The 18,940-nt window shown below is 43.5% G+C and overlaps 1 protein-coding gene across 6 annotated transcripts in view; it reads right to left on the reverse strand.

Annotated features, from left to right (window-relative positions):
• Positions 1-18,940, reverse strand: part of zmiz1a (zinc finger, MIZ-type containing 1a) — a 99,306-nt gene that overhangs the window by 3,590 nt on the left and 76,776 nt on the right. For 2 of the 6 annotated variants that reach the window (XM_023426625.2, XM_087179378.1), the window contains 18 exons: positions 14,018-14,053; positions 7,631-7,766; positions 5,919-6,033; positions 5,542-5,762; positions 5,249-5,450; positions 4,814-5,095; positions 4,545-4,724; positions 4,325-4,393; positions 4,012-4,177; positions 3,716-3,857; positions 2,875-3,085; positions 2,602-2,707; positions 2,282-2,442; positions 2,093-2,160; positions 1,925-1,993; positions 1,556-1,839; positions 1,003-1,199; positions 135-416 (listed from right to left, as the gene is read on the reverse strand). In XM_023426625.2, the coding sequence (XP_023282393.1) occupies positions 135-416; positions 1,003-1,199; positions 1,556-1,839; positions 1,925-1,993; positions 2,093-2,160; positions 2,282-2,442; positions 2,602-2,707; positions 2,875-3,085; positions 3,716-3,857; positions 4,012-4,177; positions 4,325-4,393; positions 4,545-4,724; positions 4,814-5,095; positions 5,249-5,450; positions 5,542-5,762; positions 5,919-6,033; positions 7,631-7,766; positions 14,018-14,053 (2,927 nt within the window). Of the gene's footprint in view, positions 1-134; positions 417-1,002; positions 1,200-1,555; positions 1,840-1,924; positions 1,994-2,092; positions 2,161-2,281; positions 2,443-2,601; positions 2,708-2,874; positions 3,086-3,715; positions 3,858-4,011; positions 4,178-4,324; positions 4,394-4,544; positions 4,725-4,813; positions 5,096-5,248; positions 5,451-5,541; positions 5,763-5,918; positions 6,034-7,630; positions 7,767-14,017; positions 14,054-17,494; positions 17,923-18,068; positions 18,221-18,940 lie in introns of those variants that run through there. The other 4 variants (XM_087179379.1, XM_023426628.2, XM_023426627.2 and 1 more) reach the window with 4 other exon arrangements.

An 18,940-nucleotide genomic window follows, 5' to 3' on the forward strand; every position in this document is an offset into this window, starting at 1 on the left:
ACAGCTACCACTGCTCAGAAGCAATTTGAGAGTCAAACACAAACAGAGCACACAGCAAAGAGATGAGAGCAGCTGCAGCAGACAATGTTAGCTGTTAACAGGTAGCTTATGGCGCACAAAGCCAACACACTTACATCCAGGGAGGGTTCAGGCATATCCTGGGCTCCCTGACCCATCTGCCCATCTGAGGAGGGGTTAAAGTTCAGATCGCTGTGTGGGTGACTGTTCTGCCCAGGCTGCTGAGGCTGCGGCTGAGGCTGCGACTGGCGAGGCGGCTGCGATGACTGGCCACTGTGATGCAAAGGCTGCCCTGACTGGCCACTGTGATGTAAGGGCGGCCCTGTTTGGCTGCCAGGGTGGGGAGACGCATGCAAGCTCTGCTGCATGGAGTTATGGGACTGATCGGGATGGGACATCTGCAGGTGCGAGAGGACAGAGAGCGAGAGAGATGGAGAGTGAAAAATAAGGAAAAAGAAATAGTGAGAGAGGAATAGAGAGTGAAGGAGAGAGTGTTAAAGGTGTGATGTGGGGGGGGGGGGGGGGGGTGTGTTTGGGTGTGTTGCATGGGAAGAAGGAGAGGAAAAGCGAAATGAGTTCCAGCGTGAATAATATGGAACAGGCCTTCTAAATGGAAGCTGTGATCAGCAGACATGTGCAGCTGCAACATTATACGGTGACATGAGCATGTGAGCATGACTGAGCACACATGCTGGCTACAGGCACAGGCTGCACCTTGTTCAGATAACAAATCTGAGTCTCTTTTTTCAGTATGGCACAGATTGTCAGGAGATTTTCTTCTACAAACTGAGGTAACAAATTATGCTCCAGGTACAAAATAACCTAGCATCAAATGAATAAGATATATCAAATTTAAAAGTCAGCCCAAACATAATCCTAATTTAAACCAACTAGATTGTATAGTGATATACTGTCCCCATAAAAATACTTAATCGGTACAATGGCATGGGAAAGCAAGCGGCGCTGGAAGTCGACCCTACTTACTGCATCATTCATGCCGTGGGTCAGGGGCTTGTCCTGGGAGAGGAGACCACCGGGTCCATCTGGGGGATGAGAGAGCTGGGGGCCATGGATGAAGTCATTCATAGGGGGACCTCCACCACCACCACCTCCTCCAACTCCACCACCAGAGGGGTTCCCGTGAGGGAAGTCAAAGTTTCCTTGGCTGTGGTAACTGTTGCCTTGAGGAACAAAAGAACAAACGCTTTTTGTCAAAAGTTTGGCCTGGCTGACTTTTTGATAAATTCTTGCTGTTGGAGAAAGTTACCTTTTCAAAGTAGTTGCATAACAGGATACACAAGTTCCACTTTTTGGCTGTTATGAAACTTTTATCAGAGCAATGAGCTGACAACATTTTAAAACAGGTTCGGCATAAAAATCTCCTTTAGGCTGTTTCTTTGTTTAATGCACTAGAGACACATCAGTGGTTTCTGTTGTAAAATGCAAAACAGCTCACTTTTCCAACAAATGAGCTGACTATCCTGTTATTCATTTACACAGCAGGATGCTGGCTACTTTGTTTTTTGTTTTTTTTTACCTGCCCCTGGGTAATCTCCCCCGTTGCCACTAGTATGTTGACCAGGGTGTGGAGGGTAGGGGCTGGGACCTGGTCCGGGGCCAGGTCCAGGTCCTGGACCAGGACCGGGCCCTAGCTGGGCGATCATCTCCATCACATTGGGCATGGTCATCTGACTGGGGCTCATGGTCTTAAAGCGTTTGGCCAGCGGTCCGTCAGGATCCTCTTTGATGTGTAGCTCAGATTTAATGGGGACAGGTCGCCAGCTACATGTTGGGTCTATAGTGACCTCCTCGAACTCTGAGCTGTCAGAGGAGAAAGCAGAATGTGTTGGTTAAGTTTTGAAATAATGGACTCAAACTTTTAGCTGGTGAAATAGAAGAAGCTTACTTTTGGATGGCATTGAGGATTCCCCACATGTACTGGTCCACCTCCAGACCTTCTAATAATGCTGTTTTACTGAAAGGAGAAAAAAAATAGATATAATCTATGAGAGGAATTCTTTATTAGTGATCCCATCTTTATATCCTCCTAAAAAAAAAAACACTTTTCACTTACTTGCACACAGGACACCTCCATGTCCCCCTCTCACAGTTAAGCTGTAAGTAGGACTCCAGATCAAAACACTGTGAAGAACAACATCACAAACGCTCATTAGAATCGTCTTCTCCCATTCACAGCACAGTTTTTTTCAAAAGATTTCTTTCCGTTACCAAACATTTACCGCCTCTTTAAATCTGAACAAACCTGGACATGTTTGCAGTCATGCCCTCGTGCAGGTAGCTGGATGCGTCGGAAGGTAATGGGACATTTCAGCGACACTTTAATGGCCGTCTGCTCCACGCCGTCTTCGCCGTTAAGAGTGGTGTTGCCTGCTGACGCCGCCACGCTGCTGAAGTTCCTCTTAACTGAGAAGAGAAAGTATTTTGAGACGGAAGTTGATGAGATCGCAGGTGTACTTACATGATATATTTCAAAGCGAAACGTAAAGAGGAACAGGTGTGCGCCCGCGTAATTAAGATGTACTTATGCATATTAACTACGCTAAGAGACAGAATGAGCCATACTCTTGGTGATGCAGTGTTCTGCAGGAAGGAGTCTCTTCTTCAGGAGCCCCTGGAGGACGGATCGCACAGATGGCCTGTGGACCAGCTGCAGCACAAACAGGTGGGACTGCAAAGCAACACAAGAACATGAAAACAAACAGAGTTAACACAGACAGCTGAACATCAAGTCTATGTACAGGCATACACTGAACAGCGTTCAGTCATTTCTGTGAAAAAGATCCCAGCCGATGTTTTTGTTAAGGTTGTACATTGTCTTTTATACTGGGTACTCACACAACAGCAGGCGGTGACGGTGATCTGGATGGTGTTTCTCCCAGGTTGGCATACGTGCTTAAGGTGCAGGGGTTTGTGGGAGGTTTTGTTGTCTCCCCTCTCAATGGTGAGGGGCGTGGCGTTGACGCTGACCTGGACGGAGGCGGGCCAGTTGGTGTTCATCTGCCTGTCCTCGTGGTGGTAGCACTTAAACTGCAGCTCAAGGTCTGACCTGAAGGAGTAACAAGACCAGAGAGTCGGCGGTCAGCGGTAATATTCAGAAAAACACCTTAAGCTAGATTAGAACAATCTGTTACTACAACAATATATGTGCATGACCAGAGGATGAAAGATGTGTAATTTAATATGTATTTTGAATTGATATATCAAAAGAGATGGCATGTCTGTAACATCCAGTCAGAACACTCCTCTATGCATGTGAAAGAATTGAAAGACGTACGGCTAAAAGATTCATAATCAGGGATACATTTCATGGTCGTTATGTGATGTCCATCACATTTGTGTGGAGTCAAATCAAACTACTTAATTAAACAATAGACAGAACTTGAACACATTATCGGAACAATACATGTCTCTCCATTATTCATTTCCCTGAAACAACCACACAAATGCAGACATTTAATAATTATTAAGTATTATAGCAACTATTGCAATTATTAGATACAAGTTCATTTTTAAAGAGGATTCTGTGCTGTAAGTTGGAACAATATTTGATATTATAATTGTCTTGAATTACCAAACGTACAGAGAGCTGCTTTAGTGCAACATGAGATTGTTGTACAGACTGTGCACTAATGAGAGGAAATGTGCAGATGTAATGGAAGCGTGTGGTGGTTCTTGCCTCCACATGAGGGTCTGGTGGACGGAGGGTCGAAGGTGGAAGACGTGGTTGCTGACAGCCAGGTTGTGCTCCAAGCGGAATGGCTCCAGCACGACTCCATCCCTGACTGGGAACGTCAGCCGCAGCTCCTCGTTGGGGTTATCTGGCAGAGACGGAAAGGAAACAGGGGAGTTCAACTTTGAATCTAACTCTGGTAAAGTCCCGCAGTGTGACAGATGGAATAAAAGAGGCACAAGGATAAAAGCAAACATGCCTCAAATGAACCAGTTGTTTAAGGACTGCTGTGGGGTACTCACTCGGAGGGGGCGGAAGTGCTGTCATATTTGGTTTCATATCGGGTGGAAACGGGGGTTTCACATCCTGGTTTGGCGACAGGTACGGAGGAATACTACTTCCTGGGGTCATAGGCGGTGTGGGGTTTCCAGGGACCGGGGAGTGGGGGTAGTTACCAGGCCTGGGGGGCTGTAAAAGGCAGGAAAGAGCAATAATGAAAACATCTGCATAATTCATTTCACATACATGACTGACTCAAATCTAATACAAATGTCTTGGCATGCTACATTTAACAAACGGAACTTTTCTTTTTTTGGATAGGAAGTGAAAACGTACCCCATTTCCTTGACCGTAGGAGTATCCACCTCCAGAGAAGTTGGTGCTCTGACCATTGAAGGGCTCTTGCTGTTAAGGAAATAAGAAGCAATAACAATTTGATATAGTTTTTATAGCACAAAGCAGATACTGTTTGTGCCAAAATGTGCTATAAAATGTCCCTGAGTAGGAAGAGGTTGTAGAAAATGGACAGATGGATAAATGGAATAATGTCACACACCTTATAATACTGGCCCATGGGCATGCCAGGAGGGTACTGTCCCTGGCCCTGCTGCCCTGGCATCCTCTGACCGGGGTAGTTAGGAGAGGGCAGCGGCCTGGAGGCATTTGATGTGGGGTACTGCCCCTGCTGTGGTGGGAACTGACTGCTTGGCCCGTACTGCTGTCCCCCGTAACTTGCCTCGAAGGTGAAAGTTAAAGGAAAAGAAGTTAAACACATGTTGGAGGTGCTATAAGACACATAATTTCCACAATGATCTTTCCACTCACCTCCCCAGGATACGGCCTCTTCATCCCCTGCATGGGCATTCCCTGTCGAGGTCCTCCAGGATACCCCTGCTGGGGCATCCTTTGGCCGTGACCACCGAAAGGCCCCATGCCTGGGGTGCGAGTCTGGTTCATGCCCATGGGAGGCCCGCTCATATTAGGGTTGCTCATGGCTGATCCCATGCTGGCTGGATTCATACCTCCAGGGGGGCCTCGCGGGCCTGGCTGGTTCATGAACTGGCTATTGTAGGCCTGAGCGGGGCCCATTTGAAACGATGAACACATCTGGAGACAAAACAGAAGGTTTCAGCATTTAATATGATTACTGTGGGTCTCCAACAGGTGGCTGGATAATAGCTTCCTGTGTACATTAGTATTTTACAATCTATTCTGGTAAGTGGGTGCACCTGTAAACATGTTACCAGGTGTGTATCATACCTGTCCATACTGGTTCATATCTTTATTCTGGGTTTCCTGCAGAGCTGCTACCGTGGCCGTTGCCGTGGCTGTTGCCGTAGCAGCAGCAGCAGCAACAGCAGCTGCTGCAGCAGCGGCAGCTGGCTGTGTGAAGTCACCAGGAGGACGTGTGTGGGAGGCCATTCCCATACCTCCTGGAGGGGCGTTTGGGCCTCCAGAATAACTGTCAAAAAAACAAATCGGATGTTTTAATCATTATGTTAAATTCTATTGCTTGATTTTTTTAAAAAGGGAACTCATTTTCAGTCTCTTACCTTCCGCTGTATCCCCCAGGACCTCCAGGGTAGCCAGGCCTGCCGTACATGCCCTGCTGCATGTACGGTTGGTTGGAGCCTCCTTTGTTTGGGAACTGTTGCTGCTGAGCACTGAACTGAGGTGAGTTGAGCCCTGCTGCGCTGGCAGACATACCTGATCCCATGGGGTTACCCCCAGGATTCATGGGGTTATTGCTGTTTGCCATTGGGTTACCCAGCACCTGGATTTAACAAAGCATCACACAGGAAGATAAACTATCCATTAGGTTTGTTAAATAAAAAAAACCAAAAAAAAAAAACCAGACAAAGCTCCTGAGTCAGGCGCTGATTGTGTGTTATACAATTACAGACTGGATGCTGTTCATGCACAGACATACCTGACTCTGTGACGTATTGGTCACGCCCCACACTGTTGTAACCACAGACAATGACCCAGGGGGCTGGTTGGTGTTTTGTTGCCAGGGGACAGAGTCATAGGGAAAGGACCCATCACTGGAAAGTAGATCAAAACACAAACATGCGCCTGATGTCAGATGAAGTTTCAACTGGCCAGGAAAAGAGTCAGTAGAAAGCCAACAGAGGTGCATATCCATCCAAAAACGAGAATAATTTGGGAATTCTTCTTGCCAAAATGTTAGGCAATTTGAAATGTTTGGCATTCAGTTTCAAAACATGTTTTCAGCCAGGATGTCTGCTAATGGCTGCACAGCGAGATGAGTAAAAAGCTCCAAATGAGCTGATAAGGAGTTGCATGTCCACACACACCAGTATAAGCTAAATATGATTAAATTATTTCTTTGTGGAAAAATCTTTGGATGTGGAGAGGTAGCGTGCAGTTGGAATGTTTAGCATTCAGATTTAAAACAAATCAGGGAAAAATATGAGAGTCTGTAACATATAATAAACAAGCTAAATCCTCATGGGGAGAGGCAAGTGGCCAGTGGAGTGGGAAGGAACTGCTGTTTTTGGAGAGCAGCTTGTTTTCGTTCAGAGGTTAGCTCTTGGAATGGATGACACGCTCAATATTTCCTCATAAAGGCACAACATTATCCCAAGATCCTCAGCAGAGGCAAACAGGACTCTTGGCTAACTCTATGCTTTCTATTTCTCCTTCTTCTTTGAGAGAGGCATGAGCACAAAATGTTCTCCAAAAACATTACTTCACAGCTCACTTCCCTGTTGGCTTGTCCCTCCACCCCAAAATCACCTCCACTTAAAAGTAATTCTGGCTCTTCTCTAAACAATGGAAATCCTCTGTTTCTTAGCATGTGCATTACATAAGCTCCAAATTCAAGATAATCCCACAATTAAGACAGACACACTATTGCACCTTAACTAAGTGAGCCTCGGTTAGCTTTGGTTAATTAATTTGCTGCAGTTTGGGAGAATGTATCATCTAAAATCCAGGGAGAATGCATCAAATTCCACCTTAAAAATGCTCTGGGAATATAAGGTACCAGTCAGTCAGTTTTGCCACTTTTGTCTGTCATAAATAATTTAAAATCATTAATTGTAACAATGTCTCTTTATTTCTTTCTTGTGTTTACATTTCTGGAATGTAACATTTGAGATGGATGGAAGAATAAAGAAAAAGAATAACACCTGGTCGTTTTTTGAGGTTGAAAAAGATTGCAAATGATGGCCGAAAAACTGACCAGAGAAAAACTAGCCTTCATAATCTACTCTGGGGTTGCACTATTATCAAAATCTAATAAAAATATCTCAAGTACAACTATTTAAATTAAAAGTATGGGATGTATCTTATTTGTATTACAATCAGAGGGGAATAACTAGAAGCAAATCAGTAGAAACTGCAATATTAACCTAATTTATTCAAATATAAGTGAGTCATATCAACCGATTAACAGCCGACACTGATTTTATGCATTACACTTTTTTTTTTTGCCCCTGATACTCCTCCATTTCCACTTTTACACTGCTCTTTGACTCCAGGAAAAAAAAGCTTAATCTCATTGGTAACATATGGTGAAACTGTAACCTTGAGCTGAACTAAGAATATGGGTTCACTGTGAGATAAGCGCAGTCTTGATTCAAGTGACGGGAGATGTCTCAGAGACTCCCTGCTGACCTGTGTGTGAGGCCGGGCTTCATGCTGCTCATGCTGGGCTGCATGGGGACTTTTCCCTGCGGTTCGTTCTGCCTGTTCTTCTGGTGACGCAGCAGGAGGAGACGACCCAGCTCCTCGCACCACGACGACAGCAGGGCTGCAAGGAAAACAGACACACACACATATGCACTCGCGTTAGTCTCTTCTCAGCGGTGATGCACACACGCACACAAACACACACAAACACACACACACGTTTGCCTGCATGAGCACGGGGCTGCACTGTGCATTTATGGCACACTGAATGCATGTTTAAAGTTCAATGTTCAATTAAGTCACTTATAACACACTTTTAAACGTGAACCTCTAATGAATAGAGTTACCCTGTCAGGGGTCTAACCGGTGCAGTACACTGAATTGTCTTGCGTCCATTTAGCCTGAAGTTACTGCTTTAGCCTCCAGGGGGCAGCCGAACTCAATAAACCTACATTGATTATTTGGCTGTGTGGATTTCACAACAGTTCCAATCACACCATCTCTACCTGGAGTGTAAAAATGTGAAGTGAAATCTACCAGTTTTTCTGCCGCAGAAAGGGAAAGGCTGAAATGAAGCGTGAGAGGCAGACAGAGACATAACGACTGGTGTTACTGATAATGATCTATGTAGGAAGTAAGAAACTGTCGTATCTTTACTCTCCTTCACTTCCTTCATCACCATCACTTTATTCGTCTCCACACTTTCCATGTCCTCTCATATCTCACAGGACTGTGCAGTCTTCTCATCCCACCTTAATAAAGACAAGAGTTCAGATATTTTTTTTATTGTGCTAATGATGTACCAATTTTATTTTTTTTCCCCCCACGGTGCCAATCAACTTGTCTTTCTTCAGTCAATCAGAGTTGTGTGGGTTATTTAAACACACTGCCTCTTGATTGTACAAAGTTGTTTAGTCAAGCTTCAATTTAAAAAAAGGAAGGTTACACTGTTCAGTACTTAATTAAATAATTTAAGATGCTATTTTTAGCTTTGTAGACCCAGATACACCAGCTTTTAGGAAGTGCTCTTACCAAGTTCGGGGTTTCAAGATGTAGAGTGTTTGAAAAATGTCGGTGCCCTGAAGAAAAGTTGTGTCTGAGGTTTGAACTGTCGGTGAAAGTGAAGTGGTATTGCATTGTGAGGATTTACAAGGCTGCAAACAACAAATGTCTATCTTGTAAATTGCCTTGTAAATCAAAAGAAAATAAAAACATGGTTGGAAATGGTAAAATGAAGCATTTTTAGCACTGTACAGTGAGTCATGCCATCTGTAACCTGTACATTATGATATATCACGTCCTTATTGCTGGGGCTGATAATGTATTATGTTTTCCGAATGACGATATCTCATCTCAGAAGTGACTATTTACAAAACAAGCAAAAAAAAAAAAAGAAGAGGAGAGAGGGGAAGAAAAAAAGAAAGGAAAGGAATAAACAAAGCAAAGGAGTGGTAACATTTTCTTCTGGAGGGTGGAGAGAGCCAAGCCTCCTAGTTAAAGAGGAATTATTCCACCCTGCCATTACAGAGAGCTTATCTCCCCACTAAATCACCACCTCCACACAGAGGGACTGTCTCTTCAACTGGCAACCCACTATTTAGACCTAAAGATCAGCACAAGGGCTGGAGTCACTCCGAGAGGGAGAGAGACATAGAGAGGCAGGGGAGAAAAGAGAGCAGTGGTGACTTATCGTATCAGTGTGGCCACAAGCCGACGAATCTAACACGCTGCCAAGGCCAGAAGTCATTCATAATAGAGTGAGGTTCAGCTCTGGGCATCGTGCATATTTAGCAAGCTTAGTACAGTGCGCATGACCTTGTTTTCACCCCCTGCCAACACCATCACACACCCGCAACTACGCTACTATACTCCTCTCACTTCATCTCTTTGGTCTGCATAAATACCCTTCTAACATACTGTACACACCCACATTCCTCTCAGCTTTTTTTTTTTTTTTCCTGTTGAAAACTTTAATACTATTCTGATCCATCTGTCTAAACTATTATTAATGTTTTGCTAACTTCAGTAATGGAATCCAGCCAACAAAAACAGAAGAATGCAAAGGCTCGGTCTCTAGTCTTGCTACGCCTCTCTTGTTTCACCTCTTTCATCTTCCATTTATTCCTTTGTCATTCACACTAAAGTCTTGCAGTGTAATCATACACTTTCTGCTGAAGCCTCTAACAGCTACCTGGTGGAGACAAGCCGAGGTCAAAGGCTCTACGCTAAAAACCTCATTCCCTCAACACGGTTTTTACATTAGCAGCTTCCACAGCCATGGAAAAGCTCCACGACGCTTGTTAGAACTATGCGGAGAGTAAAAAGATCCATGATACATGATGGTGAGTTGAATCACTATGAGCCAAACCCTGCGAGTTTCTATTCCAAGATTGATTTACAGCATCATAAAATGATAACTTTACTTCACGATGAGCAAATTCTCAACAGGCCAGATCAAAGAGATCAGTTCAGTTTTTTGGGAAATAATACAAGTTCTTCTCCTCACACAGAGCGGGTGAACTCAGGGATGTTTTCCTTATGTCTCTGCATGCAGTTTGAATGTTAAATAGTGATTTTAGCCCAGCTTTGCCCAAACACTGGATATCTAGAGGATCAAGTAGCAGCTCTGCAGCTTGTCAGTGCTATGCTGATATTGTGTTGACATGACAGTTTACAGTTATAAAAAAAGATGGATGAATGTGAGGACATGAGTAGGGAAGTAGAGAGATTGTAGCTGCAGTATGTGGCAGTGTTGCCCGAGGGTGCGTTCTCCAGCACAGAGTTTGAAGTTGTTAGTCTAGTATGACATTCTTTTCTCTTCCTGAGTACATATAAAATCCCAATAATAACATTATAGTTTGAAACAACTGTTTCTGCCTGTAGGAGCCTGTAAAAAGGAGTCAGCTGCAAGTTATGTGTCGCGTTTTTTTTTCTTTGTTAATAACAACATTTGTGTTTTTCTAAATATGGAAATTACACCATAGTTTACTCAGACAAAGCCATCCCTCTTTGGAGACGTTTAAAAGTGCATCTCCCTACTTTTGAGAAAAGCTGCTGTTGATCCTGTAGAAATCCAGTAATTGACTTTATGTAGGCTAATCTCACCACTCTTACCTTTGAACTGCAAGCCGAGGCTGCGTAAGAAGAAGAAGAATTTAAACATCCACCCAAATCAAACTACCTCTTTAAACACATGGCTAAAAACACAGTTACTGCTCAGGGTGACTAATATCTACAGACTACAATAACAGTCAAGCTTTATAGCCCGAATCTGTTTTGTTGAGGTGCTTTCATTGGATTCTCTGAAATACGGCTTGACACAGAGACCTCTCCCTAGCAAGTGGTCTGCTCTGCCCTCCACCAGCAGAGAGCCGAACATACTTTAAGCTGATTTCAGGAACTCTCCTAAACTCTCCTTGAACAGCTCAATTTCTTAGAAGCTGCTGCCTTTAATTGAGTAATGCCCAGAGACATATGGGCCCTCCTCACTGAGGCTGTATTTAATGCTGTATGGCTGACTGATACCAGAAACCCTGGCTCATTCTCACCTCACCTCGGCCCCTCTGGGAGCAGAAGGGAGGGAGAGTAAGCCCTGGTAACATGCTGCAAGGCCCATTAACTAATGACAGAGTGTGTGTACAAGTCCTCTTTTACAAGGAAACCCCAAAGCTAATTGCTATGAACTCTGACAGTGCCGTGTGTGTGCAAGCATCTGTGTGTGTCTGTGTGTGGTAAAAGCCTTCTGCTACCGAGCATATCATTTGCCAGTTAAATCATGACAGATTGCTAACTATCTACTTCCTGACATAATTCAGTTACCCGCACCCACTCTGTTGATAAAACACCTCACATGTTTTAAATGTGAAGCCCCAGATTCGCCACATTGGCACGTCAGGATCGGGAAGGTCACCGAGACACCCGCGCCTCTCCATGAACTGCTGTGCCCTTTAGCAAGGCAGTTAACACTCCAGTGGAGCTGCAGGAGCCAACAGCAGAGGAGTGTCATTATGCTGGACAATTCCCAGGTGTGAATCACAGACCAAAACGTGTTATATGACCACATAGAAAGGATTACTTTTAGCTTTACCCAGCAACTGGCCTATGTAGTAGAGAAGAACACTCTAAACTGGCCTAATTTTGTGCCAGTGCAAAGAAAATGCCAGTGATGAAGCGATTTTTCTCACACTGAAATGGCAAATTCAATGGGTGCAAACAGATTTTTAATTGTCTCCTACAACCTGAAGCTCATGACACCCTCTGTATTAAAAGGGCAGCGGAGCTCACCAAGCACAGGGCACACATTCAAGTGTAAATGTAGTTTTATACTATCATAACATTAGCACAAAAAAAAAAAATAAGCAAATAAGTACTGAACTTTTCACGTGAATGGCATCTAGTGCTGTGCTCGGTAACACCGTCTCACTTCAACATTGTTGATGTCGTGTCATCTAGAGTGAAATATCACTGATCGACCAGCTAACTTTAATATAAATATATTATCTAATGAAAAAACCAGCACAGGTGTCACCCAAAAAACATCTTCAGAAGCAGAATACAGAGAGTCCATGACCACAGCAAATGTTCTCGCTGAAGTGTACCAAAACCTTTATACTATACTGCTGTTGAATTTTTTTTTTCAAAATCAATTATAGCCATGTGTTTGTTTTCCCAAATCAAATACAAGACAAGCGCAGCACTCAGGTGCACTCAAAATAAAAAAGAATCAACTCATGTCTTGATCATTTTAGTTAATTTTAGTCGCAACTATTTGACTGACGAAACTTTTGATAAGTCAAGTTTTCAAAACCTTCATCAGAGTGCTCTGGAGTGGCACCTTTTCCCTGAATTTGTTTTGGGTAAACAAAATAACTCTAGTGTTTTTTTCTTTTCTTTTCTTTTCTTTTCTTTTTTTGACACACTGCACCCCAGTGAGGTTCAGCGTAGGAGAAGTTAATCTGTTTCCTTGTAAAGATGCATTACAGCAGTGACTCTGCACTACCATATCATGATATTGATATGGCACTCGTGATATATTACTGATATGTTATCATATTTAGCTCTTTTGTTGCATTTTCAAATTCAATTCATGCTTTAGGTGCCACATCCAAGATACCTGTTGTAAAGGGGATGGTACGTGTAAAACAGAGTGGGGAAAGAAAGATCTTTCTTGTCGCTGCATAAACTACAATATTCACCACGACCCTGAGATGTCACTGTGTATGCTCCTCTCCCTCTGATGTTGACAGTGGCAACTGCAAAGTATAAACAGGAAGGCTCAGTTATACAGCTAAGTAGGTTGGTTTGCAAAAAAAAAAAAACAATGTGTAAGTTTGTGACATATCCTGCAAGAGCATTGTGCTAATTTTGCAAGATTGAATCGGATCTAAATATATGAGATAAACTGTCGGATGCCATGCACATCCATGCCCTCATTCTGTACATCCTCACATCACCTCTGGTCCTGAAATGACCAAAAATGTGGCTGTGATGCCAAAGTCTGATCACCGACACCGATCACGCCAGGCTTTGATAGAGACATGTAATACCGTGCATGCAGCTCCACTGGGGATTTGTTGATCACAACACAGACAAAAGAGAAAAAACTACACTTTCTGAGCATGAACACTGCAGCACTACACATAGAAGCCTTCTGAGACAATGTGTGGGATGATAAAAAAAGAAGCAATTTATAATAGATATCATAGGCAGAGGTCTGTAAAACACTGGCAGGTAGGTCTATGCTCTGTGGGTACAAAATATTATGCAAAAGACGAATATGGATATAAAATCCTGTGAAATAAAAATTTTTTTAAAAAAGTCATGCTTTTTGCAGAAGTGTAATGGAAGCCATTTAAGCAGTCAATGATATCCCCCATCCTGCCCCCTCTCTGTTCAGCCAACTTCTTCTAAGAGAAGAGCATATCAAATGGGCTTTAGTCTCAACAGCTTGGAGGCAGAACAACTCAAACATGCCCTGCAGAGAGACAGCTCTGTGTCAGAAATCACACTCAACCAAAACAAGGCCTTTAATGGAACTAACTGTTCACACGTATCCGAATATTCCAAATGTGAAACGGCCTCTAACTTATATATTTATCTTTAAATTTAACTAACTTTTCATTTTCTATAATTGTTTTGTTCATTTTCATTGGTAAAACAATGCAGTCTTCTCATCTGCCTGGTTTGACAGAATTTCATCCGCATCCTCTGGCAGTGCACCAGGCATGAGGAGGGGGGAGAGGATGGATGGAGGGATGCTAGACAGAGGACAGGTGGAGATGGAGGGAGAGGGCAGATCCCCTCCTCCCCGGGATGTGAGTGTGGGTCACAAGCCAAAGAGATGGTGCAGCCCAGAAGGGAGGGTAGCTCTACCTGAGTCACTTTGACATCTCCTGCAGGTGCTGGTTTCTGTGGGGGTTCAAATTGCACATTTTTAAACGGGGCAGAGTTATAAGAATCAGCATGAACACCAAACATTAAGCAGTATGACGGCTAGATCTGACTAGAGGTGCAAAAATAAATATCGGCGCTCGGGTGGCAAATGTGGGATCTCCATGTCGCATGTGGCCACAAAATACAACAAACACATTCTGTTACATTTTTGATGTATTGTGGGGCATGTCTAGTCAAACTGAGCTTCATTGAGAATCACTACAAAGATTAACATTTCTTAGCATAGGATTTATAGCAGATTTAAATGGTCATTTTTATTTGTCAGATACTCTCGATTTGTGTGCTGTTATATAAAGAGTCAGGGAAAACAAAGGACAAGCACTAGGACGCTAAGCTCCCATCCTTTGTATATTGCTTAATGTCCATTTCAAATTTATTTAGGAAACTAGTGTTTAATATTTTCCCAAATTTAATCAAAATCCCATTTTTACACTATAAAATGCTCCCTCTGTTAACATTCCTTCCATCAACTAATTGTTGCAGCTCTACTCGACGTGGTATTTTTTCGTATCCTGTGACGTCACTGCATCGAGTGATATAACAGACCACATCAGTTACACTGCACTACAGGTTTGCCTCGGGTACATTTCTTAAGACAGGGGTTACAGCACTGACCTATGGATCTGACCTACATCCTGGCGAGAATGTGAAATTCAGGTGGCCGGCGTATCTGCGTTGGATGCTCTGTGAGTCATCGCGTCCCGCTTATAGTACTAAGCCTGGTGTCACGACCTTTCACATCTGTATCGGAGAACTGTCACAGCACTCACAACGAGCCTACATATGATCACACACCCTTTATCCAGATCTGAGTCACAAACGTACTGTGCAGAACATATGCACAGCAGCACTCAAAGGTATGTAATGTAAAAGTAAACGGGGAAATACACACATTCACACACACGGCTTATGGGGGCGCAAGCATGTGTACCAAAACATAACAAAAATTGCAAAGTAAATATGGAAACTGGAGGTCTGTGTTAGTGAGTAAACAAACACAGACAGTGCCTTGGCTTTGTGAAGATGTGCTTATACAGTAAAGCACTTCACACGGATAGGAAGAACATCAGAGAACGGCGAGCTGTGAATGAACTGCTCTTATCAGCCATGCGCAGCTCCCCACCACTGGAGGGGAACTAGTAAATATCACATGCCTAATTATAAGCAGACACACTACTTGTCTCAACTTCCACAATGTGTCTTTCATCTCACACTGTTGTTCCTTCAATGAAACCATTAGGGTGAAAAACACAATCAGGAATTCTGAGATTTCCTGGGGCTGCTGTTTCATAATATAAGACAGTGATTAAAAAGTGATGAAGTTCTGGCTGTGATCCTTTTACAGGTGATTGAGTCGAGGAGTAATTTCTTGAGGAGTGGCCATGATAAGATGTCAAAACACTTTGACTGAGGCACTGAATAGATATGGAAGTTATTAACATGACCAAAGAATTTTACAAGTGTTTCCTGAAACACATCCTGCAAGAATACTGTATAGCCTGGGGCGCTGACAGCTCCACCCTCACTTATCAATACTTGACACCAGCTTGTCCAACCAGAAATTCCTTTCTCAATACTCAAGCAACAAATCTAACACAACTTTGTTGGCCTCTTGTTTTTCAGTGGGAGCAGGGAGGGTTGTCAAGCAAGGCAATGATTCACAGAAAAAGCAGAAACCAACTGCAAAAACAAACACAGGCCGCACACATACAGTTCAAAGTCAAATGTCATGAATGAGTCACTAAATGGCCCGATGGGGAAGTACTCAGAGTGCAGTCACAGGAGGTCACCAAAGTGTGTAGAGTAAGTGATACAAAGAAAGCGTTGGGGCCAGAGAGGAAAGAGGAAGGCTAGAGGGGCAGAGCGGCTGCATGTGGCTGTGAGGTTGAGGATGCAGACGGTTTGGGCGGTTTAAACCCTGCACAGGCTAACAGGAAGTGCTGAAGCTCCACAACAGCAAGCTGGAATTGGTATTGTGTTGTAGTTTTTTCTGCATAGGTCAGTGGAAGATTCTGTTATGGTTTGCAAAGAGCCACTTGCTAATGAAGCTGTCAGTTTTAAGGTTAGATGAAGCACTGATTGAATAGCCTACAGCATGATGTCGCTTTTTATTGCCCGAGTGCCCTTTACCCATTCATGTGAAGGAAGTGTTGTTTCGCTTTATGAGCCACCTTTCACAATGAGAGGTACATTAAATACTTTTAACCACCATGGGAAGATTCAAACAACAAAAAAAAGCTTTTCTGTGCACTGATCTAACTGCATTGTCCTTCCATGACTACACTCCCCATCCTCCCCCTCCGTCTTTTCTCCTAATGAGTGGACAGTCAGACAAGCTCTGGCTCCAAGCGCAGGTCAACAACTTAAAAAAGAAAGAAAAAAAAAAAAAAAGGATCCACAGTGGAAAAGTGGGTCATCTTCTGCTGACTATAGAAACATTAACGCACACACACTTGCACTCTTAACATCAACGTACATACATGCTCCCTCAGGTGTCGGAAATTAGATGAAGTTGTAGAATGTGTGATGCTGCCGGGTCACCAGGCCTCATAAAATCATGACGGACAACAATGGAAATGAGTGTGCAAGCCATTATGGCATTTGTATAAGCGTGTAATGTCATCAAAACTAAATGCAAACAGGCAAAACCACGCATATGTTTGTTCCTCTAACTTTGTGATGAGCTAAAGAATAATTTCAGAATCAAATCATATATCGAAACCCTGAGCAAAACCTACAAGTCCCTCAAAATAAACCAAATTTAAACCCACCTCAAACTTCAAACTTGACTCTTTTAATGTCATAACATGAAGTCCAAACCTTAACTGCAGTATCAGCTGTAACCTTGACCCACATAGCCCATGTAAATAAGCCAAAAATGAAACAACAAATCGTATCATCAATGTACGCTTGTGCACATTGCGCACAGATGAAACCCCACTCAGAATAACCCTATGACAGAACAGCATGTAGGTCAACCTGTGGTCAGCCTATCTGTCCTGATCCTGTCTTGTGTGAGTGGCCAGTGGTTTAGACTACAGTGACACCAGCATGCCAAACAACATAGAAGCCCATATTATTTGTGGCCTAAATTACAGACACAACAATGTAACAGCACAGTTGACAGTCATGGTTCTGAATTAAAACTATTTAAGAGTCTATACTTTCAAGAGAAAACCAAACTAAATCAGCTTCAATTAGTGCATCATTTAGATGTATACGCACTGCTCAGCTGCCCTCTGTTAACCCCTGAGTTTGCCCCATGCATGCAGAAACACTGATGCCAAATAGATTTGTGCAGAGATACACACGTGGACAGCAGACAAACACACACACACACACACACACACACACACACACACACACACACACACACACACACACACACACACTTACCCAGAGCCAAGCAAAGTCCCTGCACATCTCATCTCATTCCCTTCATAGCGCAGAGAAAAGACTCAAGTGTCACAAATGCTCCTGTTCCCGCAGAGGCCAGTGGCAACTCTTAAAGCTTTTGCTGCTTCCAAGCCTCCTGCCTGCGCCTTATCACTCTCACTCTCTCCACATATCCCTTACTCTGCTCACTCTTTCTTTCTTACTTCCTCTCTGCTCTCCTGTCTTTCTCTCTTTTCTTTTGCTCACTCTCTTCCTCCTCCCTTGCTCTCTGATCTGTCTTTTTCCCCTGTCCAGCGTCTGCACAATGCACATCAATTATTCAGAGGCAGTCTCCCGGTTTCTCCGGCTTATCCAATCAGAGCAGGGCTCTGCACTAATGGGCTCCTGCTGTACCTGCTACCGGCTCCAACACACTCTCGAGACAGCGCGGGGGAGGGAGGGAGAGAAATAGACAGAGGGAACAGAGGAGACAGCCAAAGAGGAGGGAGGATGAGGAGAAGAGATAAAGACAGCGAGCCGACGCAGACAAACAGTAGCAGAGATAGAGAAGGAAAGATATTCCAGTGCTTCTCACCTCAGTTGTGAGGTGCTGTTATTGATGTGCTCAGCTTAGTCTGTCTAGTGCTCCATTGCCCTGTTTCGCTAAGCTGTTAGACAGTGCAGACGGAAACACACATTCACACATGCATAATCCAGCAATGCGACTGCCATTTGTCAGGAAGGGCAAAAAAAAAAAAAAAAAAACAGAAGAAGAAAAAAAGTCTGTAAGCTCAGACTGCAAACTTGCATAAATGGGTGGAGCTTAATATGCTTTGCAGGCTGGCCTGAAGCCAATGCATGAGAGAGGAAGTGGGAGAAGAAGAAAGTACGAGATGTTAAGATCGCCCTATTCAAAGTCTGACAAGTGGTAAGATATAAGCTTTATCAGAGAGGGGATTCCTGACTGCAGGACAGTCTGACCTGACAATGTCTTCCTGTCTTCATCAGAGGCCACTCTGTAAATCTAATTAACAAGACAAATCAGAGGCTAGCAGAATATCTGAGTGCAACTGAATCAAAGAATACGCAGGTTGAGGGTGAATCAGAGTTCATGTTCTCTTCGCCTGCCCCCAATATAACCCAATATGGCAACAAAAAAAAAAAAAAAAACAAAAAAAAAAAAAAAAACAATCTGGATGAATGGACGGGAAAGCTTTCATTGTTCTCTCTCCCCATACCTAAACGTTGAGATGTGCTGTGCAGCCGAAGAGTGGGGAAGCCCACTTGTGACAGCAGAGGGAACTTGGCTTTTGTGTGGCTTTTGTGTGACAGACACACTCAGTCATCAACAGTTTCACAAATATCCCATGCAGAATTGAAACACACACACAACGGAGGCATTGTTGGGCAGAAATATAACATGAAAAGGGTGTGTCAAAAGCCCCTGATGGGAAGCGGGTGGGCGGG

Source organism: Seriola lalandi, unplaced genomic scaffold (assembly GCF_002814215.2).
Source record: "Seriola lalandi dorsalis isolate HSWRI2012SDOR001 ecotype SW California unplaced genomic scaffold, Sedor1 jcf7180002054832, whole genome shotgun sequence".
NCBI lineage: Eukaryota > Metazoa > Chordata > Actinopteri > Carangiformes > Carangidae > Seriola > Seriola lalandi.